Source organism: Cyrtonyx montezumae, unplaced genomic scaffold, assembly GCF_038088225.1.
Source record: "Cyrtonyx montezumae isolate F1298 unplaced genomic scaffold, pur_monq_1.0 scaffold_4, whole genome shotgun sequence".
Taxonomy (NCBI): Eukaryota; Metazoa; Chordata; class Aves; order Galliformes; family Odontophoridae; genus Cyrtonyx; species Cyrtonyx montezumae.
Genome location: NW_027072045.1, coordinates 11265998 through 11291216, shown reverse-complemented (window position 1 = coordinate 11291216; position 25219 = coordinate 11265998). Strand labels below are relative to the sequence as shown.

General features: G+C 43.6%; 1 protein-coding gene across 1 annotated transcript in view; it reads left to right on the top strand.

Moving 5' to 3' along the window:
• NEURL1 (neuralized E3 ubiquitin protein ligase 1) overlaps positions 1-25219 on the top strand; it is a 59611-nt gene that overhangs the window by 30802 nt on the left and 3590 nt on the right. The window contains exon 3 of the mRNA XM_065746047.1: positions 14171-14851. Within this exon, the coding sequence (XP_065602119.1) occupies positions 14171-14851 (681 nt within the window). The remainder of the gene's footprint in view (positions 1-14170; positions 14852-25219) is intronic.

Here is a 25219-nt window from a genome sequence, read left to right as displayed (position 1 = left end):
AATAAAATAAAGCATGCATTTTTAAACTCAGTATTGTTACAACACCAGAAATGGTTGGACTGTACTGAGCAGAGAAGAGTGAGAGGCTGTTTTTCTCTGATAACCAGGTCTGGAATCCACCCAAGGGTGCTGAGGGAGCTAGCAGAGGTGATTGCCGAGCCACTTTCTGCCATCTATCAGTATTCCTGGTTATCTGGAGAGGTCCCACAAGATTGGAGGCTTGCCGATGTGACTCCCATCTTCAAGAAAGGCCGTAAGGAAGACCCGGGGAACTACAGGCCTGTCAGCCTGACCTCGGTATCAGGGAAAGTTATGGAACAGATGATATTGAGGGAGATCACACGACACGTGCATGGCAATAAAGGGATCAGACCCAGCCAGCACGGGTTCACCAGGGGCAGGTCGTGCTTGTCCAACCTCATCTCCTTCTATGACTGGGTGACCAGACAGGTAGATGAGGGAAAGGCTGTTGATGTAGTCTATCTGGACTTCAGCAAGGCCTTTGACACGGTCTCCCACAGTATTCTCCTAAGGAAACTGGCAGCCCGTGGTGTGGACAGGTTCACTCTTCTCTGGGTGGAGAACTGGCTGGAGGGCCGTGCCCAGAGGGTAGTGGTTAATGGAGTTAAGTCCAGCTGGCGTCCTGTAACGAGTGGTGTCCCCCAAGGGTCAGTTTTGGGGCCCATCTTGTTTAATATCTTTATTGATGACCTAGATGAGGGAATTGAGTGTACCCTCAGTAAGTTTGCAGATGACACAAAGCTGGGAGGATGTGTCAAACTGCCTGAGGGTAGGGAGGCCCTTCAGAGGGATTTGGATAGGCTGAACAGCTGGGCTGAGCAAAATGGGATGAGGTTCAATAAGACCAAGTGCCGGGTCCTGCACTTTGGCCACAATAACCCCATGCAATGCTATAGGCTTGGGGCAGAATGGCTTGAAGAATGTAGAGAGGAAAAGGACCTGGGGGTGTTGGTTGATGCTCAGCTCAACATGAGCCGGCAGTGTGCACAGGTGGCTAAGAAGGCCAACAGCATCCTGGCCTGTATTAGAAATAGTGTAGCCAGCAGGAGCAGGGAGGTGATCATCCCCCTGTACTCAGCTCTGGTGCGGCCGCACCTCGAGTACTGTGTTCAGTTTTGGGCCCCTCACTACAAGAAGGACATTGAGGCCCTGGAGCGTGTTCAGAGAAGGGCAACAAAACTGGTGAGGGGCCTGGAGCACAAGTCTTATGAGGAGCGGCTGAGGGAGCTGGGATTGTTTAGTCTGGAGAAGAGGAGGCTCAGAGGAGACCTTATAGCACTCTACCACTTCCTGAAGGGGGGTTGTGGTGAGGAGGGGGTAGGCCTCTTCTCCCTGATAAGTAATGACAGGACGAGAGGGAATGGCCACAAGTTGCGCCAGGGAAGATTTAGATTAGACCTCAGGAAGCATTTCTTTTCTGAAAGAGTGGTCAGGCACTGGAATGGCCTGCCTAGGGAGGTGGTTGAGGCACCATCCCTAGCGCTGTTCAAGAAGCGTTTAGATGAGGTGCTTAAGGACTTAATTTAGTAGTTGGGTAGAGATAGTGATAGGAGGATGGTTGGACTAGATGATCTTGTAGGTCCTTTCCAACCTTATGAACTTATGAACTTATGAACTTATGGAATCCATCCCATGTGCCTCAGCCATCCCTGGCACTGGTGGCAATATTTCAGTCACTTCGAGCTGAGCAATTTTTGTTATTACTTAGTGAGGATCTGATAGTTCCCAACAGCAGTTCAGAGAGGTACACAATGACATTTGTCACCAAGCACTGCTTTGAAGTTTTCTACTGGAAGAGGCAGAAGAGGTAGAGAAATTAGTCTATCAATGTGATGAGAAATTGGTGCATTTGGAAGAGCTACCCCTGTACTGGTTGCATCCACTCTAGCCCATGTAGATAGGTACTGTGTTGTCGTTTCTAATGGGCAAACCATTAGAAAGTAGAGGGCTGATTAAAAATTTCTCAGATTAGAAAAGTGTGGCATCATGGGCTAACACGGTAAAAATAAGGATTTAGGAGTTTAACAGGTTGAAACTTGAAAGTGGATGAATGAACACCAGTACACAGTCCTAGGCAAAGAGCTGCCAAAACTGCATCAGCAGCAGGTAAGGAAGAGGCATAGAGCATGCATCAGTCAGGGAGAGTGACTTTCAGCATAAGCTGAAATGTTAAATCCTAGTGAAAATGCATTGACAGTACAATGGGACATCGTGTGGCAAAAAGCAGCTGCTGAGAAATGACAGAGGAAGATACCTGCCAAGGGCTTTTGATGAGAGATCAAAGAGGAAAGGAAAATCACCCCGTGGAAATTGAGGAGAGACAGAAAAAAATCACTGCATTTTTAGTTGTGTGTGTATCTTACTCAGAACAGTTTCTCCTTGAAAGGTCCCAGGCACCAGCAATAGCACAAATCTGTTGTAACTCAGGTATTTCTCCAGTGCTGTGTTTATAGCTGGTGAGTTATGTTTCCGAGGAAGCCATGAAATGGCCCCAGGAGGGCTTTTCCACGTGAAAGGCTCAAATCTGACTGTCCAGTCTTGTCCAGTACAGGTCTGCTGGAGCCATCCCAGGCTGGCTCCAGCCCCAGTATCCCAGCAGGACCAGAGATCTCATGCCTATAGCATCAGGAGGGGAAGGGAGGAGAAGGAAAAAAGGCAGCAGGAAGGTGGGACTGGGAAGAGCAGAACCCTTCAGCACCTGAGTCCTCAAGTGTCCATGGAGGCTGAGGAGGGTTTTTCTTAGGGGCTGCAGCTGAGATCAGCATCAGGCATGGCATTCTGGATGGACCCTGTGCTCTGTGTGAATCCCATAGTTTCAGCAAGGTCACACTGCTCTGACTGACAGCCAGACTACAGCCCTCTGGCTTCTTTATTTATTTATTTGTCTTATTTATATGTTCAAAGCGCAGCTTCAGGAAAGCCTCCTGTCATTCTGTCTGAACCTTCTGAGGTCATGATCTGTGCATTTAAATCAGCTTTACTGATAGCCAAGGCATTGAAGCTTTCCTGAGGGTGAGAGCAGAATTTGTCTCTGCTTGCTGAGGAGTTAGCTGAGGCTCTGGTAACAAGATTCAGCCCTTTAGTTTCTTCAGAGCATCAAAATAATTTGTAAAGCAATCACTAGCCTAACGGCCGTTTGCTATGACTGAATTTATAAAGAATTTTCTTGAAGAGATGAACTTTCCAATTGTATACGTTGGCAAAATTGAGCACCGACTCTCTTTGATTTTCTCCTAATTTCATACATCTGTTACTGCTAGAATGATTGATTTAAGGCTGCTATTTTAGAAAACCTCCTCTGCTGCTTACTCCACTGGCTGGATGCAGAGGGACAATAGTGGAGAATGGACCTGACCATAAGAACCTTTTATTTACTGGAATGTAGTTTTTACATCTTTCTCTGTGTTGCTTTTGTGCAGAAAAATTACACTGATTTGGGATTGGTGATGTATTCACATATATGTCTTGCTACCTTCAGTGAGATGTAAGTACTTATTTAGGTGGGGGGGAATGTTTAAATGCTGTTGTGAAATGGAATAAACCTGAACAGGTATTGAACTCTTCTGAATTGGTGCAGACTGCAATAATTGTGCTACTTTAGAGCAAGCTCATCACACAAAGCCTTGATTTGCTCTTCCTGGGCATTACTGGCAGAGTAGCTCTTGCAGACCACATCAGCTCTGGAATAGGAGTGGAGAGGATGGGGTACAGTGGCTGCAATGACATTTTGTACAGAAGATAAGTCAGTAATTTTTTTTGAGAGCTCCTTCATGCTATCCTCTAGGGTGGAAATCCTCCAAGATCTGAATACTGTGAATTAAAACAAAAATATTTTGGACAAATAACATGATGTGCTTTCTTCCAGAAATGTAATTGTTGGATCTTTAGGTGAGTAACTAGCTTGGAGGAGGGAAGATAAACTGTAAACTTAACTAGTCATATCTGAAAAATGGAAAGCATTTTGGTGTGCTGTATCTGCTTTCTTTCATTATTTTCAAAATGATGTATTTCAATTTTGAGTCTTGAAATAACATTTTAATCATGAAAATTACCACAGTAATTTCCAAATAAGCCCCTGAAATCAGTCGGAGAAGCTCTTGATTCAATAGTCATTTGCTTTAATAAAAGCAAGTAAGATAAACAGAGCACTTTGTGTTAGCCTGAAATACTCTATCTTCTCAATTTATTTTTTCTCCAGGCAGCAGTCTGAAGTATTATGTGTTATTGCTGCCCTTCATAGGTTGTGTCTTCATTACAGAAAGTGGCACTCTCAGCTCCTGTTAGAGACCGTGAGGAGATAAAGTCCTTGTGTTGCCCACACAGTTTATCATTTAGCAGTACTTTAGCAGGCCAAGTGGGCCTGCAGCATGCCCCAAGAAAAGCTCCGTGCTACATGTGCTTGGGTGATCTCCAGCAACAATTCTGTGCTTCCTGTGGGAGTGGAGAAGACCTAGAGGTGTATTTCAGGACAGTAAGCAGTGATGCTGTGCAGGATGCTGAGCCATGGCAAGGACAATGTGGTTGTTGGTGGATGGACTTCTCACTGAGCAGCTGTCAGTAATAGTAGGGGAGCCTTTCACTGGGCAACTTGGAGAGAAGTTGGGAAAGGAGTCATCATCTCCACTGCTAGCATGAAAGCACAGCTGGAATTGAAAATAGGCGAGAAAGAATAAATGCAGGATACATAAATACCACAGGAGGGAGGATGATGGATGGGAAGGAGGGAGAAAATGCTTGTTTTGAAGAGAATTTCTGTCAGATGACTCAGAGGGTAAAAGGGATGTGTCTGATGTAGCGTGGAAACTGTCTGTGAGCACTAAGATGCGATGGAAACACTCTCGCCCTAACGCAAAGAGTGTTGCAAGTAGAGTTGTTGGAGGGCCCATAGCAATCTTCAAGACGGTAAATGGTAAAGCTGTGGGATTAGCACTGTGTGTAATAATGAGCTGCTCTCTTAGAATTGCACAGTCGTGGAATGGTTGGGTTGGAAGGGACCTAAGATCATCTAGTTCCAACCCTGTGCCATGGGCAGGGTTGCCAACTGCTAGATCAGGCATCAAATCAGATTGCCGAGGGTCTTGTCTCGATAGATAAGGTAAAAATGGTCAACATTTCTTTAAGAAAAGGGGAATAAAAGAGATGATAGTGCCAGGAATAACCAGTGGTGTCACTGAGAATGAAAAGAGGGCTCTGTAAAGTTATCAGGTATCCAGGAATTGTGATTATTGCTTTTATTTCCAAAAGAGAAACTAAAAAAAAGACTTTTCTACAGAGGAATTTATATCCTGAAGATCAAGAAGCTTAAGAGACAACTGTCAGTTTTCAGGAAGAATTAGGACTTGCACAGATAATTGTGAAAAAGACTTTCAGTGGTAGAAAGAATAAGAGGACCCGTAAAGAAAAGCTGAGACACTGTACAGATTGAGATTAAAAATAAGGTAGTGCGATCCTAAAAGTGCTGATTGTTTTTCTGTAATTTGTGAGTGAAATAATAGCAGCTGATCATGGAGCCCTGCAGGTTTTGAGGGGAATGGAGGTGGAAATCATTGCATCCAGGTGGGAGTAAAATTCAGACTTGTATGTGTGTGAGTGGGAGATAGATAAAGGAGAAAATGATGGAAATTAAGTGGTCTCCACGAAACCCAAGGCATGCAATTCCTGCTGAAACCTTTTTTCTGTGACTTCATGGAGGATTAGGAAGCATCAAATTGAAAACCCACGGGCAAATTTAAGGGAATTGGACAAGGAGGTGCTGACATCCACTGTGGCAGTGGTAAAGCACAGCTTTAACCTGAAGGACGTCCACCATCTGCATGATGGCTGGCTGGAAGGATGACTTTACCCAGAATGAAGCCTTCCTGAATGAAAACCAAAATGTATTGTTTGTAACACAGAGGTTGCCAGCACCCTGCTGACTTGGAGCATCAGCTTTTGTGGAAAAGAAAACAAATCCCCAACCATAACAGGCATATGGAAGTTTGTTCTTCATAATGTACTGTCAGGCCTTTTCAAAACATTCATGTTTGCTAAGGAAAACAGTAATTTATTTTAATTCTATGAGGCTAGTTATTTTCTTTGTGCCGTTTCATACATTCAGATCAAGTTGACATGCTTACAGATGTCATACAAAATTGCACGAATGTTTGTTATGAACCAGATTGGGTTAGAGGACTTTGTTATATAGCACATGTCCCAAAACTATGATTTATTAGTCAGTACTCAACCTTTGTACGTTAAACTATAATCTTATCCATATACGAAATTGCATGATTTCATTCCTTAGTTTTATTGAAAAATATGCAGATGATCAATTCAATTACTAAGCTGAACTGGAAGCCACAGTTGTTCACTCTGGCTTAAAACCCATCTGAATTTTCTTAAGCTCGTTGGTTTGTGTTTATTTCTTTCTGAATATGTCAGCTTAGAGGCTGGCTGTACATGAGCGCACATTCCTTCTCATCTTTTAGAGTCTGTTCTTTAGTTTGTTTGTTTCTGATTTGCTTTGCTGTGTTACTTTTTCTGTGAGCACAGCATTGATCCCTGACAAGAAATCTGTGATAGTGCTGGTAAGCCATGGGAGGATATCTATATCCTCAGAAAAGTGTTAGGAACAGATCCCAGGAGTTTCCTGTGATTCACCTGGCAGGACATCAGGGGCTGTGTACTGAATGGTAGAAAGGCATGAGTCCCTCAAGAGCAAGATTTAGCTCTAACTGGCCCCAGGAAGCCAGAGGTTTGCACAATAATTGCATCTAACATCTAGCAGCTGGTAACAATTAATTGGTTAAGTTTTTCTCTTCTATCCCATTTTTTTTTAATCACCTCTCCAAAACTGAATCATGCAAACCAAATTACTTTAGTGCTCCATCTCTGCCAGAATGTTTGGGGAGAAGACCAGTTCAGTGAGGTGCTAATTAAGCATTGTTGATTTCTACTAATTTCTGTTGAGGTGGAAGATGCCTTGCAAACTAGTTCCACTGAGTCACAGCCTGGTAACTGGTTCCACTGAGTCAACGGTCTGGCTTCTTTTGTAACTCAGTTTTAAAATCTGGTGACAACTTTTGGTGTAATCATGAATATTTCCCTCACACTTCAACTCTGTAACCCTCGGACTGGGGTTTGGCATCTGCTTCTTGGTTACAGCAGCAATTTTCTCTCTGATGCTTTGAGCTATACTGGCAAGACACCTGAGCATCGTAAGAGTAAGCTAATTTGATCTGTGTTGGTCGTAGGCAAATAAATGGACTCAGATGATTTATGTATCTGTCAGTTCTGCAATGAAAATAGCTGCTGTTTTAGTTAGCTTGGCTCCCAAATTGCAATGAGCACAAAGCCAAAATTTATGTGTAGCCATTAATTCCTGCTTCAGCCATGTGAATTAATGTGAAAAACATGTGCCATCCATTGGCCACAAAGTGACTCCAATTGGACATATTCTCAGAGTAGGAATTCTTGAACAACGTTTTTCATGTTGATCATTGGGGTACTGTGATGAACAAATGGTTCCCAAGGAGGCTGAGTTTGGAGGTGGAGAGAGAAAGCTGCAGATGGAAGGAGGATCAGCAGGTGGGAAATGAGATGGAAATGGGGTGGGTTTGTTGTGCATTGGCTAACCACAGGAGGTTTCAGTTAAGAGGAATTGACTGTCCCCTTAGACAGCTTGCCCCATTCCATGGCTTCCAGTCTATAACATAAGAACATTAATTTTTCCTGCCTCCCACTCACCATTTATGTATCTTTTCTGTTCACGTGGCGAGGAGCATCTTCTACTGCAGCAGCTGGGTCCTGATCCTAGATGCTGTTTGCTCCAGAGCAGATTTTGCTGACTCTTAGAGAGCAGCCTGTGCAGCCTACACATATAGCTGGTACGAGTGAAACCATCTGTTGGCTGTCGTTCTGCATATATTCCTGTAAGTGTGTGCAAAAAGAGAGGAGCCAGAGCAAGGAGAGCAGAAAGGAGCAGCTTTTTTTAAAATGTGCTGTTTGCACTATCAATGAAATAGAGTCTTGCACATATACAGGTATTGTATAAGTAGGTGTTTATTTAACTGATGTCCTTGGTTTTATGTGGGTGTTTTGCAAGGAGAAGGAATGGTTGATCCGAGGCAATAAATTGGGCAGTTTAATTTCTCGGTTGTTCATAAAGGGAAATGTAGTTTGTAGAAGTGAATTCCTAAGTATATGGCAAAGGAGGTTTTTAGTCTGAATCATTCCTTTGAGAGATTTTAAACATTTGCCTCCCACATGCTACAATAATTCTCTGAAAGTGGCTTCGTTGCACGATCCGAGAAGCTGCATTCTGGCGCCTGATGGTTTATGAGAAGTAAACACAATGGAGTGGTCTCGGATCATATACATTCAGGATTTAACAGTAACAGGCAGGGTGGGGAGGGCAGGGGAGGGGGAGACCCACGTGCAGCATCCCAGCACAACGTCTGCCCAGGAGAGCAGGGCTCTGCTGCGTTACTGAGAGCAGAGCAACCCAGCCTCCTCCAGACCTCACATGGAGAGTACAAGCTTGCAGAAAAACAAATAGTTTTACAAGTGTCTGCCCTGACGCAGTGCCAGCAGGCGAGAGCACTTTGGACATGGTTTGTGAGAGGAGCTCCGTCTCTTTGTGACTGTGAGTGTGGCATCGGTTTCTTCACGTCTCAGTTTTTCTCCCATGTTTATTTTAAGTAAGGGTGATTTTCACACTCCTGTTTGCTTAGCTCCTCCCAGTGCAGTAAAGCAGTTAAGACACACATGACAAAGCCCAACATTGCTGAGGGCGAAGCATCCCGTGGTGGTGAGGACATCTCGAACACCATTGAGTGCAGCAGGCTGCATGCAGATCAGCTTCCAGTGGTCTCTTAATTTGGGTGAATTTTGAACCCAGGGCCACACAGTGGCACTCCTCTTTGTTGATCCAGCCAGGGCTGCTCTTCTTTCCAAGTGAAGGTGGTGCTGTGGGCTGGCTGCCATACAAACACTGAGGAAGCTGGCAGCCAGAAGGATTTGGGAGCTGGTATTGCTCCTTGCCTCCAGGTCATGATGATCTTCCTCTTTCTTTTATGAGGGATAAGTGAGAATACAATTTGTTTCCATTTCAATGAGTTTTCAGTCCTCAATCACCTTAAAGTGCGCAATAAATGCAGCTATAAATGATGCATGGAAATTGGTTACTTCTGAGCTGAAACACGGGTTCCCCAGCTGCATGCCTCAGCACAGCAGGACTGAATCAGCAGGGGAGCAAAGATTGCCTCACCACCACACGGGCAGACTTGGCAGGGCCAGCAGCTGTGCTGAAGTGCGGGTAGCATTAAAACCCACACTCCTACGATGGGGAGTACGGGACTGTGTGTGACCAAGGGTTTCCAGGAGCTCGGGTTTACTTCTTGTCTTATGACTAGTTGCTTTTTCCAATTGCCTTTGAGTGTGATGCTATTTTACAGCCCAGTACATCTGCCTCATATTTCAGACACATTGCCCTGCAATGGTGAAGCCTTGCCAACTGGGCTGTGAGCTGCATGAGTCTGCTGTAATGAGTGGAGGAGATAGTGTGTTCTAGCATGGTGGGAATAATGCACTATCAATCTTTCCACAGCTGTATATTTACATAGAATATTATTGTACAAGATGTCTTTTGGTAGCTCAGCACCTGTGAAGTTTGTTGGTCATGGAAGTCATATAGTAAGCACGAGTACTTGCTAAAAAATACCGTTAGCCAGGGAACTGAGGGATTGAAAGATGAGGAATGCGTCTGTGAAAAAGCAGGGGGAGAAGGAAGGAAAGAACATGGGGCTGTGCATGGGAAAGAGCAAGCCATCATGGTTCTGACTTGACAAAGCTTTTACTTTTTGCTTAATAGCTCAGGGCTGAAATGCAAGGAATCATTCAGCTGTTCCTTGTTTTCTCAACATTCCTCTCTTCTGGGAGGGAAGAAATGGGATGGGTTCTTAGACTCTCTGTGTGATTCCCCGAATCTTAAGGTGTTGGGGTTTTGTTTTGTTTTGTAGCCCTAAGTCTTAAGTTTGGTTTACTTATTTTACATCTTCTGTAGCTCATTCTGAAGCATGGTCACAGCCCTCGTACTCTGAAGAAATGCAATTTATGCAAGGCACCAGTCTCAGAAAATTCATGGAGAGGAGATCTGACTCTTTAGAACTTGCAGTTAAATCTAGTGTTCTTGGTGTATTGTGTGTGCACCAAGCTTGCTCTCCCTGCTCAGATCCTGTTCAGGTGTGTGAGTCCTCGCTGCTCATGACCTTGGAAAGACAAGTCTTTAGGCAACAGCAAACAAAACTGAAAACGAAAAGAGAAAAGAAATAATGATTTGACAGCCTGACAGCAGTACATCCCCTCTGGGTTTGTACAGGGCTGAATTATCTGTGCATGCTGGTGGCAAGAAATGTGTTTGTGTTTGAATGTGCATGCAGCTGTAGTAAACATGCATGTATGTGGTATCTGTAATAAGTATGTACTATGACTATTATGCATGTGTAAGGAAATGATCTTAAGAAGTCAACGCATGGCAGCAGTTCAAATACAGGGCGGTAATGGCACACTTCTGATCTGGATGCAGCGACTCCAGCTGTATCTGGCTGCTCCCCAGCTCCTCGTAACTGCTGCTTTAAAGTGTTACTGCAGTTGCTTTGAGCCTGCAGAAAGCAGGAGGCTCTTCCATGCCCTCAGAGCAGGAAAACAGAGAGCTTTGAAGCCTCTGGTCTGAGGAAGATTCCTCAAGTTAATTTTGTATGCAAGAAACCAGCTGCTGAGAATATAAATTTTGCAGATAAACACTGCTAAAGACGGAGAGAAAACAGAAGACTGCTGAACTGCTCAAGTGCCCTTCATCTCTACTTGGCTAAATAAATTACTCCTACTCATTTTTTTCTTAAACAAAGCCAGATAAAGATACAAAGGGATTTGTGTAGTTAGACATCCTTTGCAAAAACTCAGTGTCTTGGGTTCTTTAGCTGATGAGCAGAAAATCTGAGTTTAGTGGAAATCCTTTCTGCTTTGCATAAGTCTGTATTGCTTCTGGAAAGCTGAAGTCTATAAATCCAGCACTGGCATCAGAACTGCACTGGTGCAGAGCTCAGCCAAACCACACCAGAAGGGCATCTGGGCAGCCAGCCTATGTTGAGCTGTGCATGGAGGTGGCTGGCTTGCTGCTGGTACCCTGACCAGGTGGGGTAGAGCCACCTCTGGCAGCTTGGTAAGAGCTGTGGTCTTTGCTCACATGTCCATCTATTCTCACACAAGGGCATCCAGCTGCCTTTTCCCAAAGAAATGCTGCCCCAGCTGCCTTATGCAAGTAATCTTCTAAGCTTGAATATTGCATAAAAAGGGATGATTACTAAATTCTTTGGGCTGGAATTGGTTGACTTCTTCAGCAATGGGCCCTTGAACTCGTTTCATATTGTACAGTCTCATCACATAAAAACATTCCCTCTTTTTGATGTGTGCTCCAGTTTTGTCTCTGCAACTATAAATGCCTTTGCAGGCATTGAAGATTGGTTGTAAATGTTGTGCAGGAACAAGGCTGTGCTATGGACCGCTGCAGCACAATCAGCTTGATCTGTGTTAGCAAAGTGATAAATGAAGCCTTAGTGAAAGAAAACAACTTGTTTCTGAGTTCTTCTGGTGAAAGAAACTGCTCTGTTGCCTCATTTGTTTCACAGTTCACCAGAATTGTTCTTATAGCCCTTGGCTGATATCAGTTACGCCAGTTAAGCGGCTTTCTACATCTCTTCCATCTTACCTACTGCTCCAAAAGATGACTCCCACTGTTTTATTTCATATTCAACGGGATTCTTTTCTTTAGCTGAATATTTTGAGATTTGTGAAAAAAATAGAGCCCTGGAGCAGGCCAGCATCTGTTGGAGACTCATCTCTAAATTTTCACAGACCCACTTCAAATGCCAGTAAACTGCAATCCTTTTCTCCATGGATATTTGCACACATTAATGAACTAACTCTCACATTCAGTCCCATATACTTGAGACATCTTATCCCTTATATGGCTAGGCATCTGAGCTACTGATAGATCGGAGTAGAACAGTTGGAAACATAGCCCTGGTTTGCTATCGCTGCCATGTGTCTTGGCTGCAGAAGAACTTCATCTCTTTTAACCTCTTTTCAGATGGAAAGAGATATTTTGTCCAGTAGCCAAAGGGAAATGCATGCATCCTGGTGGAAAACAAGCTGTTTCAAAACCCTGGCTGCAAGCTACCCACACATCACAGTTGTCAGCCAGGCTGCACATGCATGGTTACAGGGAATAAAATAGAGAGGACCTTCTGTTCCTATTCAGAAAGGTCTGTACCCATTCACCTATACCAAAGAATCGCCATTGGCTGCCAGTATTAATTTGTTCTCCTTTGTGGGTTTACAGCCAAAGGAAGGCAAAATAAGTCTAATTCTATCCAGCAGGGACACTTGCAATGCAAATGCTAGCCCATATATTACAGAGCATTAAGACAACCTGCTTCTAAATCACTTGGGGTAATTTTTGATTTTATTTATTCCTCTATTTCTTTAATTAAGCCAGAATATCAGTATAAGGAAAATCAAATATGAGAAACAAAGCCCTTTTTTAAAAATTATTTTTATTTTTTATTTTGACACTGTGGTTCCCTTGTAATAGCAGATTATTTAAAGAGGAACCTGGAATAATCCAGTTTAAGCAAAGCAGAGATCTCTCCTGAAGCCAAACTGTGTGTGGGTGTGCTCTTGTCAGGGCTCCCAGAAGAGGAGGGCAGGGAAGGCTGTTAGTCAGACCCGGCATGTTGCAGGAGATATTGGTTATTAAGTAGCTGGCATTTTTCCTCGGCATGCCAACATAGAACCACTGCACTGGTATATCAGGAAAGGATGCATCCTTACGTTATGTGAGTTCCTGCTTTTTTGTTGCCAAGGAGATGTGGCTGGAAGAGGTGCCCTGTCTGCTGCAGGTCCCAGCCTGAGATGTGGTGGTGTGGCTTTGTGCCACTGGCGGGGGACTGTGTTGTAAAGGGTATTCCCATTTTGTGACATTTGGAGCCTGACTTGAAGCCCCACTGCAGTCATAGAGTCACAGTCCTGCTTGGTGCAGGCATAGCTCCTGTAGAGCAGTCAGTATGGGTCAGAGTTTACTGTAACTTTTACATGGAGTTACCCACATGTTCAGGTTTCTCACGGTGTCTTTATGCATTTCAGCTTCTTAAAGCTCTGGAAGTTAAACACATACGTAAATCTTCTCATGATCTCAATTCTATAATATCAAATAATGTGTTTTTTTTTTCCTCAGCATATTGCTTTTTGAAATTTCTATGGCAACAGCGTAGCTAAGAATATGTTAAATAAAAGTAATTTAGGCATTAAAGGTAGGCCATTATGATCCTTCGAAAAAGAATTGAATAAATTGATGATTAGCTCTTGAAATAGCAGGGGAAATGAACAAAAAGGATAAGGTGCAATTCTGTTTCCACTGATGGATACGAATGCACAAGCATCATCTTTGTTATATATGTATGGGTTTGATTTTAGTTATTTGTCATGGCAATAATAGGTGATTGTATGTTATTTATAGAAAACTGCACATGCCCAAGTTCTACAATGTGAAATCCATATTTGTACTGATTTGCAGTAAGGACCAGACCACTAATGATTGATCATATTCAGAAATACAAATTAAATTTCATATCATGATAAATAAGTTAAAACTGAACATAGCATTCATTTTAAAACAACAACAAAAAAATATGTCTATTTAAAAACTCATTTCCTAAACCTATGAGAATTATTGTAGACGATGAGCAGGGCATGAAACCTCGGAGCCTGCATAAATATTGATTGGTACGTCCAGGGCGTATTTCATATATTTACCCTCTGCTTCCCTTCACCAAGGAGACCTTCTCTGGGTCAATTCTTTCCATCGATTTTGAGTCTGCCTACTCAGAAAATGATGCCGGTGTGGAGAGTGCGAGAACAGCCATCGATTGCAAATACGTTTTACCATACTCTGCTTCCATGTTTTAAAGTCGGAAATTTTATTAATGGTGGCAGCTTTCTGATTTTCCCTTTTAAACATCTCAATCAAACCGATAGCGTCCTGCAGACTCCTGGATGTTGTCACTCTCTGCAAAGCGATACCTATTTTGCTTTCTCTTGTCCTTCCCCACAGACAGTGAAATCATTCCTCCTGACTGCCTGCGGCCCCGCTCCTTCACCGCCATCCGCCGGCCATCGCTGCGGCGGGAGACAGAGGACACGCGCCTCTCAGTCAGCCTCTGTGACCTCAACCTGCAGGAGGAGAGCTTCCACGTGACAGCCACCACCTGCCCCATCCCGCAGAACTCTCTCAACTCCCAGCACTCCCACCTCCTCCCCTCCCAGCTTGAGAGTGACCTCCGCTTCCACCACCTCCGGGGAGCCCACGTCAAAATCCTCGACGACCAAACTGTGGCCCGCCTGGAGCACGCTCGGGAGGAGAGGACTTTGGTTTTCACCAGCAGACCCCTTCGGATCAACGAGACCATTTTTGTCAAGATTAACAAGTCCAATGCTGCACGCACGGGGACGCTGTCCTATGGGGTGACATCCTGCGACCCCAGCACTCTTCGGCCCAGTGACCTCCCCTATAATCCCGAGTCCTTGGTTGACCGAAAGGAGTTCTGGGCAGTGTGCCGAGTCCTGGTGCCCCTCCAGAGTGGAGACATCCTGGGATTTATGGTGAATTCGGATGGTGAGCTGCACCTGAGTCACAACGGGGCCAGCACTGGCATGCAAGTCTGCGTGGACTCTTCACAACCCCTCTGGATGTTCTTTGGTTTACACGGTGCCGTCATGCAGATCCGTGTGCTGGGTAGGTCTCACCCTCACCTTTCTCAAAGCCTCACACACCAAACAGCAAGGTGGGACCTGTTGTGGGGAAAGAGGGAAGGAATGTAAAAGTTGATGTCTCCCTTTCTACTCTAGGATCAGGTTCATTTTTTTTTCTTTTTTTTTAGGGGAAAATGCACTAAAGGGATGTATGTAGCACATGGCTGTGACTTACAAGACTTTTTGCACTTCTATAGCATCTTTCATCTGATGATCTCAATAGCTCCGTTCAGATAATGAATTGAACCTCAGGGGCCTCCAGTGAGTATAGATGAGTCCCTGTGGACGTAGGTGAAGCAAGGATGGAGGAGGGGTGCTTTGGGCTGAACTAATCTGAGGCACAGACAAGTGACTAATTCCCTCTTCTGTGTGTAAGCTCTCTGACGTGACTGAGTCCCAGAAAGAGTGGTCCCTTTGCTTCCTTCAGGCTCATGTGTGAGAGATAGGCTGGAAAGCAGAGAGAAAACCCTGTGCTTTCTAATCCCAGAGGTGCGCAGAGCATGATGCTGACCAGCACAATAGAGGAAGGGTTTCCTTGTGCTCCAGCCTTATTTAAGGCAGTGTAGCTCACACAGCAGGGTGGACATCTCAAGCTAGCCTCTTTCTCTTGATGTTTTTTTCCTCTTTTAAGTTCTGTTAGCCAAAACTCTTTATTTAAATGCTGAAAGTCATGTCTTGAAAGTGTGGAGGGAAAGGCCTTGAAATAGCATTTGTTTAGGAACAAATTGAATTGTAGAATCATAGGGCTGGAAGGGACCTCAAGAGATCATCGAGTCCAGCCCCCAGCCAAAGCAGGTTCCCTACACCAGGGACCAAATTGACTGAAACTCTTTGTGTGTAGATACTGGAAAAGCATCTTCACAGGGCCATAGGCATAGGATGTGTTTGGCCTTGAATTCGGACCATAATATGGATCTGCTGGTGTCAGTTGTTGGAAAGTAGGTGATGGTTTCTGAGAATGTGAAGTAGTTTCTGGTCCTTCTCTAACTAGAAATGCTTGTCTGTACTGTTATATCCATATAAATTTAAATATACTTCTGTTCTTTTTTGCTTCAAATCCCCTCTAAAATATCCCTTTTACCCAATAGAAAGAAAAAAAAAAACAAAAACCCAACCAACTGAAATCATATCAGCACCTCTTTTCTTAGGATTTATAGTCTTTGTAGATAAATCATGATGAACACATGCATATGTCTGCAGGGTCCAGTTCACAGTCAAAACCATAGTCTGAACTGCCCTAAATGATTTGCTTAAAGTTGACCATAGGCCCATGCTGTGAGTGTTTTGTGGCCATTAACAGATCACAGATGACAAATGTAATGCTACAGTTTATTTCCAGGAGCCCAAGACTCAATCCCCGATAACTCATCCTGATGATATTTGTTGTGGGTACTGTACATTATCCATGGCTAGCTCTGCTCTCCACCAACACATCATTGTTTTAATGGTAGGTGAAGTCAAACAGACCCCAGTCAAAGTAGGAAGATTAAATGTTTCTGTATGTGTAAGAAGGAAAGCCTGCTCAGGTCATGGAGCTGCTGGTCAAACCAGTGATCAACCTGTACTTCCTTTCATATGAGATCATTAATGTGATCCATTTTCCATTGATAATCTGCTGAGCTGGAAAAATCCTTTCTACCTGTATTTGTATGCACAGAACAGATTTTTCCTGACTCTGTCGCAGGAAGAGAAGTTGAAAATAGGGTATTGTTCTTATTTGGGATGTAAATGAAGAGAAATGAACTTGCTGACCTTGCCTCGCTCAGCGAAAGGATAAGACCCCGCAGGGCCTACAGCTTTTTAGCCACATCAGCTTGGGCAGCAAGCTGCTGTCTCTCAGTTAAAAGCTACAGAATTGGAGTTTACCAATAACCTTTAATGTGTGTTAAAATACAAATCTAGTTTTTCAGACCTACTTTTCCAGTGTACTAATGCTGGAAGCAGCGCATTGCCAGTATCAGTATAGTGCTGCTGCACTCATGCTGTCCCAACAGTGCATATCTCTGTACCTGCAGTAATGATGTAGATCATCAATATCCTAAGAAAAGGCAAAGAAAATAATGAGCTACCATCTCTAGCTTTTGCAGAGCTATTAGGGAGGTGATGTGCACTGTTTGCACTGCCGTGGAACAGATTATGGCACTTGCCATAATATCTGTCATTATGATATTAGAAAATGTAAAAAGAATATAAAGTATTCATCTTTCTAATGACAAGCTCCATCTCCAGAATGCAAACAAGAGTAATTTTGTGTGATCTATCTTTTGTAGTTTGATTTTTAACACAAAGGAGAAGACATGTTTATAGTCATCTTTTCTAGCTTTAATGGAAAATGTGAAGTTCCATATCCTTGAAAGAAATGAGACAAAAATACTGCAAGAGGCATAATTGTACCAAACCTATCTGAAATAGCAGGTGTCATTCTTATTCTGGGGGCATGCCATTATTACAGCAATCATAGCAGTCTTAAAGGAACATCAGACATACAAAAATGTAAAATACAGCAAATGAAAATCGCTGTTTCTGCTTTTTCTCTATCTTTTCTGCTTTTCTGGAGGGAGGATGGAAGGTGGAAAGCACCTCCATCACTCTTGCAGCTTTTTGTCTTTTTTGTCATTTTGTTACCTTACCATGGGGAAAAGAAATGAAACCTAACTACTGCTATAGCACAGTGAGAGACCACAGTCATCTGTAGTGGTGGTGGAAGGATGTCAATTTGGTGTGAAGGAAATGTTAAAAGGCAGCTTGACCGCATAGAGGGAAGATAAATGGAAGAGGAGGGCATTTTAAGATAGCAGATAATAGTAAAAGAAATATCAAGCTCCTTGCAAATGAGGAGACACAAATTTAATTTAAATGTAAGCAAGGGTAATTAAGGACAGGAACTAACCATTGAGGGAGGCAGTAGATCTTTTTGTCAGGATTGGAAGCCTTTCTAAATATTTCATTTGTAAAGTGCTAGTCTTGCTTCAGAAATGCTATGGGTAATATGTGTAGGACAAACCCAAACCAAAACCCAGAGCGTTAGGCATGTAGAAATGAAACAGATTTTGCACATCCTTGAGGAATTTCATTTGTTCTGGTTTAGATTCTTCTTTTTTTTTCAGGCATCACTTCTATATGGCAGACAAAACCAACCTATTAAATTTGATTTACTGTTTTTTGCTTTTGCTGGTAAGCATTTCAGCTCTCACGCAATTTTAGTGACAACTTTGAAGAGCTGAAATGAACCAGCCTGGACACATTGGTCTGGTTTTGGTGGTGTAATTCATTTATGAAGTTAAACTGATCGACCCCATAAGGTTTTACAATGTATGACTCACGTCTGGAGGAGCTATCACAGCAACAAGTTTATATATTTAGCATTTGGGGAGCCAAATGGTTGGGGATACTCTTTCATTTGCTTGTGTCTCAGAGTGAATCACCAGTATGTGAAACATCCTTCATCTCCTTTGTATTGTTTTTCTGTGTGTGGTTTCCCATGTGTATTTCATCCTTTCCAGTAATATTGGAGTTCTCATTTGAGCGATGAAATAACATGTTCCATCAGCAGTTGTAATGACGAAGCTGAGTTGCTGCCTTATCTGTGTCTGTTCTGTCTGTGCACCTCAATAACTCCAGCCCCACCACAGCAGCTGCCCAATACTGCAGCTCCCTGGATGTCTCCTCGTGCAGGCTGCGTGCCTGTATGTTGGTGTGGGTAGGTCTGTGCTTACATCCATGCTGGTAAATGCAGCTGTGTGTGGACTAAGCTCTCCTGCCTCCTGTGTTGTGGGCGTTGAGATGGAGCTCCTACTTAGCTGCCCATTGCAAGATACTTAAAAATTAATTGCTGCTGAGGTTTTCATCCTCTTTTCAGACTTCCTGTAATTTGGTCGGTGGGATCGAAACAGGGAAGGGGCAGTGGGGGAGAGCCAGCCAGGGACTACTGACAGAACAGCTACGAATCCTTGGTTGCTCAGAATTCCCTGCAGCAGCAGTTGGCAAAGGACCAAAATAGGAGTAAGGGGGCTCAAGGGGATACTGCAGAGCAGCGTGGAAAATGAGGAAAGAGAATTACTAATTGATGCCTCTTGGAAAGTAGTCCGTTTGTATTAATGCCTCTTCATAAACCCTTCATAAACCACACACAGGTTTTATCTTTCCTTGCAGGTGACTTTTGGCTTGGTTCTAGCGCTGTGTAGATCTCTCCATTCCTTTTCAGTTTTCTGTTTATTGCTTTGAAGGAGAATTAGCACAAAGGGAAGCTGTTGTGTTAGAGTGGACAGGGTGCTTTACAGCTTGTCTCCAGGAAAACTGCATGCTCACATATGGTTGAATGCAGAGAAATAGTTGTCTTTTGTGGTCTGTGTCAGCAGTGTCAGAGTTAATACCTTCTTGTGCTTTGTGCCATTCAGTACATAAACCCATATTTGGCGTGGGCAAGTCAAAGAGCACTACCCTGTGTACTGAGCTATCAGCCAACATCTGGTAGAGGCTGGCTAAAGCAAGCAGACCTCCTCTAAGTGACAGCCACAGGGCTTGCCTAACTCTGATTACACTTCCTCCGTAAGAGGGAGGTTGATTATCACAACTGGGATAATAAACTGTTCCTGATGCAATGAGGTGTTCATAACAAGTGATGTATAGATCTCCCTTATCTCGTAATGTCTTTTGTTTGCCTGCAGTGAACGTACAGGATGCAGGATCATATACCAGCTTCTTTGAATTACTGCTCATGTCAGGAGATAAAATCTGCCTATTCTTTGAACTAACACTGGCAAGAGTTAGTTATTCTGGCTACTGAGAGAATGACACAGCAGACTAAACTCTTTCTTTTCCTTCTTTGTCAAATGCCTTTTCATCCAGCAGCATGTCCCATAGAAATTCAGAGCAGTGCTGGCTGAGGAAAGTGGAAATATTTATCTCCTGCATGTATCTGCCACCCTATTTAGACATGTCCCTCCTGGCGGAGCGCAGAGCTTGGAGGAGCTGGGTTAGTCCGTGGTTTCCCTTCTGCTCAGATCCACTTTTTCTGTGCTCTCCCAATTATCCTGAGCCCAGTGGACTATATGAGATGGAGCAGAAAATGCACTGTTTATGAACAGGAGCCTTTCTGATCAGGGTAATTAATAGCTGTGCTCTTTTAGAGGGTTTTTCATTTTCTAAAGAGAAGTGAAAGCTCCAATTCTCATTTTTTCATGCATTTTGTCTACTTTAATCCAGGCTCCTTTTTTGACCTCTTGTTGATCCAAGCATCTGTCTGGGTGTTTTGTTGGGCTAAACTGTGAGATGGAGCCCCTTGGAGGCTCTATCGCTTCAGTTCAGTTAGATGCTCACTGCATGGTGTCCATGCCTGGGGGACTTTTCAGGATGAAGTGCTGAGTAACAGCTTAACTTCACCCTTCAGGTCAGAAAATATACCAACTGGCTTGTACATTTGCCATGTGCTCTTTGCCTTCAGACAGCACATTGGGCTGTACTGTCTGGAGCTTTCATTTTTCTTTCTTAACTGCACTGTGGGTAATGGATGTGCTGGTGCCCTGCTGCCCTTCTGGACACAGCAAACAACAGTGCTCCGGTGAAGCCAAAAGCACACTCCATTTCTGATCCACAGGAAAGTCTGAACTCTTGTTCTCTGTGTGATTTGGTTCTAACTTCCACTTTCCCAAACTGTGGTTAAGTCTGATACACATTTGTAAACGTAGGTCTTATGGTTTTGCATGCAGAATCTGCCAGGCTGCATTATGAAGTATTTCTGGACATTTCCATAGTGTAATGCAAAATTCCTTGTGTTTTCGTGGGCTTGTGAAGAACAAACTGCAGTATTGTTCTGTTCAAAATTAAAATCACCTTACTGAATGCAAAATCATCTATGGATTGTCAGCTGGTGTTGGTCACCTGAGGGGTAGAGATGCACTGCAGTACAGAGGCCAGGCTCTGAGAGCATGGCTGGCCATGAGCATGGAGCCCAAGGGGAAGGAAGCTCTGGTTTCTGGTAAATGCTGTATTGTTCCTATCGCCGTGGGAACATAACAACTGGCTGTGTAAATAGACGTGGTTTATAGCATTCAGAAGTGATGGATATCATTACATCCTTTCCTAGCATTATTGTTGATCTTTAACTACCATGTGCCCAGGCAACTACAGGTGCTTTGTTCCTTTGTTTCAGTATGATGTATTTAAAAGTCCCTCTTGGGCAAGACCTGGGTGGCCCCATGGGACAGAGTAGCTCTCCTGTAGCCTTGGCAGGAGGCAAGAAAATGTGATAATGTGCATAAATTTATATGGCTGCTCTTTGGAACAGAGCATGCTGTGGCGAGAGCTGTCATTTTAGCATTGAGACAATCTCACTGAAACTGTGTGTAGTATTTGCAGCTCTCTGTGCAGTTGGCGGAGCATTTGCATTAGTTAAAACCAGTTACTGAAATAAAATGTGGAAGGATTCAGACTTGGTAAGACTCACCCCTTCGTGGATGTGCCACTGAAGAACTACCAAGGTTTCTGGTATTGGTGTCAAGTGAAAGGTATTTGTCTGTCATCTTCCCTGTGAATACTGAGAGAAAGAAACTTTGTCTTTCTGGGAGAAGGTGGGGGGAAAGTACCCCATGACATGTTGTCTTGCCACTAGATTGCAAGGTCAAGATAAGACACATTAGTGTAAATTCCAGGTTCCCCATTGCATAATTGGTATTGGCTCTTGCTGTTGTATATGCAGAACAGCTTTTTAATTCTACCAAATTCTCTGCTCTCTAAAAGATAGAAGTATGTATCTACATTTTTTTTTTTTTCTGTAATGAAAGGATGAATGGAGCATAAAATAATTTGGGAAAGTTTTATGCAGTGTACATCCATGAGCCAACAATATGAGATTTTCCATTAAAAAACAGGAAGGACAGAAACTGAGATCTCAGTCCTACTGTGCATGATTATTTACTAAGGTTGGTCCTGTAACTAAGGGTCAGTATAAAGCCAAAGATCATTGGTAGGTAAGTGCAGCTGAGAAACTTGACAGGGTTGCTCTAGAGTCCAGTCTGTAACATGACAGCTAACTCACACTGCAGGAGCACAAGTGTTAGGGACAGATCTCCATGGTCAGATGTTCACGTGAGCTCAGTCTCCATAATTAAGACAGATTTTTGAAGGAGATAACAAAATCCATGGCCCTGACTCATTCAAAGTGTTACACGTGAGAATGTATATTAAAAAGGTTTTGAGATAGGGGTATTATTTTAGAAAATAGGCTTAAAAGTCTGATTCCTGATGAATGGAAATAAAACTGAGAGTTTTAGCTAACTGAATGGGACTGTCAGGTGCCCAGTGCTCGCTGGGCTAAAATATATGAGAAGTGCACAGCTCTCTTGAGCACCATTCAAAGCGCTGCCAGCTGAAGGCTGCAGCCAGATCTGAGCATCTGATCTAGTCAAATCCACTGTGTGCAGGAAGCACTGCAACCGGTGTATGGATGAAACAACACTGAAAATCAGTACGCTTCCGAAATAGTCATTAAGAGTCTAGACAGGTTGCTGGTCACCTTTCATTGGCTGATAGATGTTTTTCGTAACTGGTTCACCAACTGACAGCTATTGGATGGGAGATCACTCTGTTGTCATTGTTTGAGTCGCACAAATAGAAGGCCCTGTCCTTCTGTTGCTGCTCTAAGAGGTGGATGCCAGATGAAGAATGTGTTATGAATACCTTAAGTGATGAAGATTTAATTGCATCAGAGTAAATGTCCCTAAGCACACTCAGAAGGGGAATACAGGCAGTGCTTTGCTCCTACCACCTCGTGTTGTCACTATGGTTGTTGTACGATGTTCTCTCTGGGCCCACACAGTAAGAAGCAGGTTAACGTGATCTCTTTGCTATGAGGAAGAAATACAGAAATAATATTTTTTATAAATGAGAGAGTTGAGGAGGGAGTGTTCACTGATAATTTTCAAGTATTTCTAGAGAATATTGCCATTTTAACTGGCCTGTTTAGTAACGTAAAAGCTTTCCCCAGACAGCCGCTTTCAAGAGAGGAGCAAAGAAATGTCTCTTGGTGGTGACAGCCCCAGGGGATATCCCCTGAGAGTGGAATGCAATGTTCTGGGAAACCACCCCGTTCACCACAATAGACACGGGGAGCCAAAAGCATCTCTGAGGGTTTCAGCTGCTGTGTTTTGGTCACAGTTAAGACCTTCTATAAAAGGGCAATTATGGATATAGATAACTGCTCTCACAAAAATCATAAATGCCGGATGGGATCCCAAGAGATTACCACCTTCCTGTTCTTAAAGAGCTGAAGTGATGGAGATGCCATAATCTCTCTAGGAAGTCTGATTGCTTTACAATGCTTTGCTATCTATATAATGTGTAACTTGAATGCCTTAGGACTCTAAACCCATAATTTCTTGTCTTCTTTGAGCTTTCACAGAGAACATATTGCTTCTGCCTTCCTTGTAGCAGCCTATGAAAACTTGCACTGTCTTGAAATCATACAGCATTTTAGGTTGGAAGGGACCCCTGGGAGTTATCTAATCCAACGTGGTGCTCATAGCAGGGCTGACTTCCAGGTGATCACAAGACCATGATCAGTTGAGTTTTGAGTACTTCCAGGAACAGAGGTACAATTGTGCCTTCGGGCCTCTGCTCTACTGCTTAACTACTCTTGGTTGAGCCTGGATTGATGTGACCTTTTCATAACAAGATGGCATTGTTGATTTACTGCTATCTGGTGACCTCCAGCAATCCCCAGGCCTTTTTCTGCAAGACAGCTGTATTTCTACTTGAATGGTCCAATTCCCTGCCCTGTATTTTGGTAGCTGATTATCCCTGCTTAAGTACTGTTTTTTGTATTTGAACCAGTTGAATACCATCCCTTTTTTCTGCTGATCTAAGTTCATGTAGGCAAGAGCTTTTTTGAAGTAGAAACTGCTGACATACTAGCAGCCTTTCCTTGCTCTGTGCTGTCTGTGTACTCCATGGTCATACTCTCTTTCCTTTTGTGAGTGGACACACAGATTCACTTATATACATCTCTCACAGAGCAATGATATAGCATTGCAGAGAAAGAGTCGAGCAGCATTGGATTTTCCTAATGCTAGTGCTGCAAAGATTAAACAGCAAATGGAATTGATTCAATACCTGTTTAAAGGTGATTCTAGTGTGTTCAGCATGTTTGGGATCAAGCACGAGGCAAGTTAGGAACGGAGCTTTACAGTATGTTTTAAAATCAGTATGTAAACTGATTTATTTACAATTTACTTTCTTTTAATCATGGTTTGAAAGCTTTTGGTGGGAGCTCTGTGCACACAATGAGCCTGTTTGGCCTTGAGCGCACAAATCTGGTTTTAGTTAAGCCAAGCTGGCCATGCTCATTCCACCCGGCACATGATGTCATTCTGTGCTCCTTGTCACGGTGTCTGCACACCATCCAGCAAGATATTAACAGTGTGAGTAACGTGTCTTATGTTGATTATTCTGTCACCAAGGGAGAAGCGTGTCTTGTCTGGTAGGGAACTCGGGTTGTTTTAAACAAAGCTCTATACTTATGCTGGAGAAAAGTCAAGAACTGTGCCTTGTGTTAGGAAAGGGCTGGGAAGGTGTGTCTGGCCTTGGGACTTGGGCAGGGCCGTTCTGGGACTCAGACCAACCTCTCAGCTGCAGTTCCTGCACTGACGAGCTCTGCTCACCCCGCAGAAGGGCCATTTGCACTGCTGCCAGCACGCTCCATCAGTTCATATCTATGACGCTTGGGGCGCCTCCAAATTCTCCTATCAGCCCAGGAAAAAGTGCTCTTACTAGGCTTTATTTTGCACTTAGTGAAATGACCACGTTGGTGTTAGAGATGCAGTGTACCATGTGCCAGCTGAATGGAAGAAATGTCTCCGGGCTGCAGGAAGAGGGAAGGCTTGAGAAAATTGTTCAGCTGCTCAGTGCTGGCATTTGTTCCGTGTGCAGTGAAGGAGCTGAAATCAGTGCTCCTGCTGGGCCTGTTTACAGCGTGTTACCCACAGGGCAAGTTTTCTGCTACGGTCATCTGTCAGATTGGCAGGGAAGAGCCACTGCTAGTGGCTCTCATTAGAGGCTGCATCATTCTCTTTGCATATTTACCAAGATGAGCTTCAGCCTCAGCTCCCATCTGTGTATTAACGGAAGTGATTCTCTACAGCATCTCGAGTGGGAGAGCCCCAAAGCCTTTTACAGAGGTTAATTGATTGTGCCCGTAAGCAAACGCTCCTCGTTTGGAGAAGGGTGAAACTGAGGGTCTGAAGGCTGAAGCACATTGCTTATTTTTCCGTATGCAGACTTCAGAACAGATTTCAACCCTAGCGTGCTCTCCCCTGATTCCTGTACAACACTTGAACTGCTTGCTCTTAATTTGCTA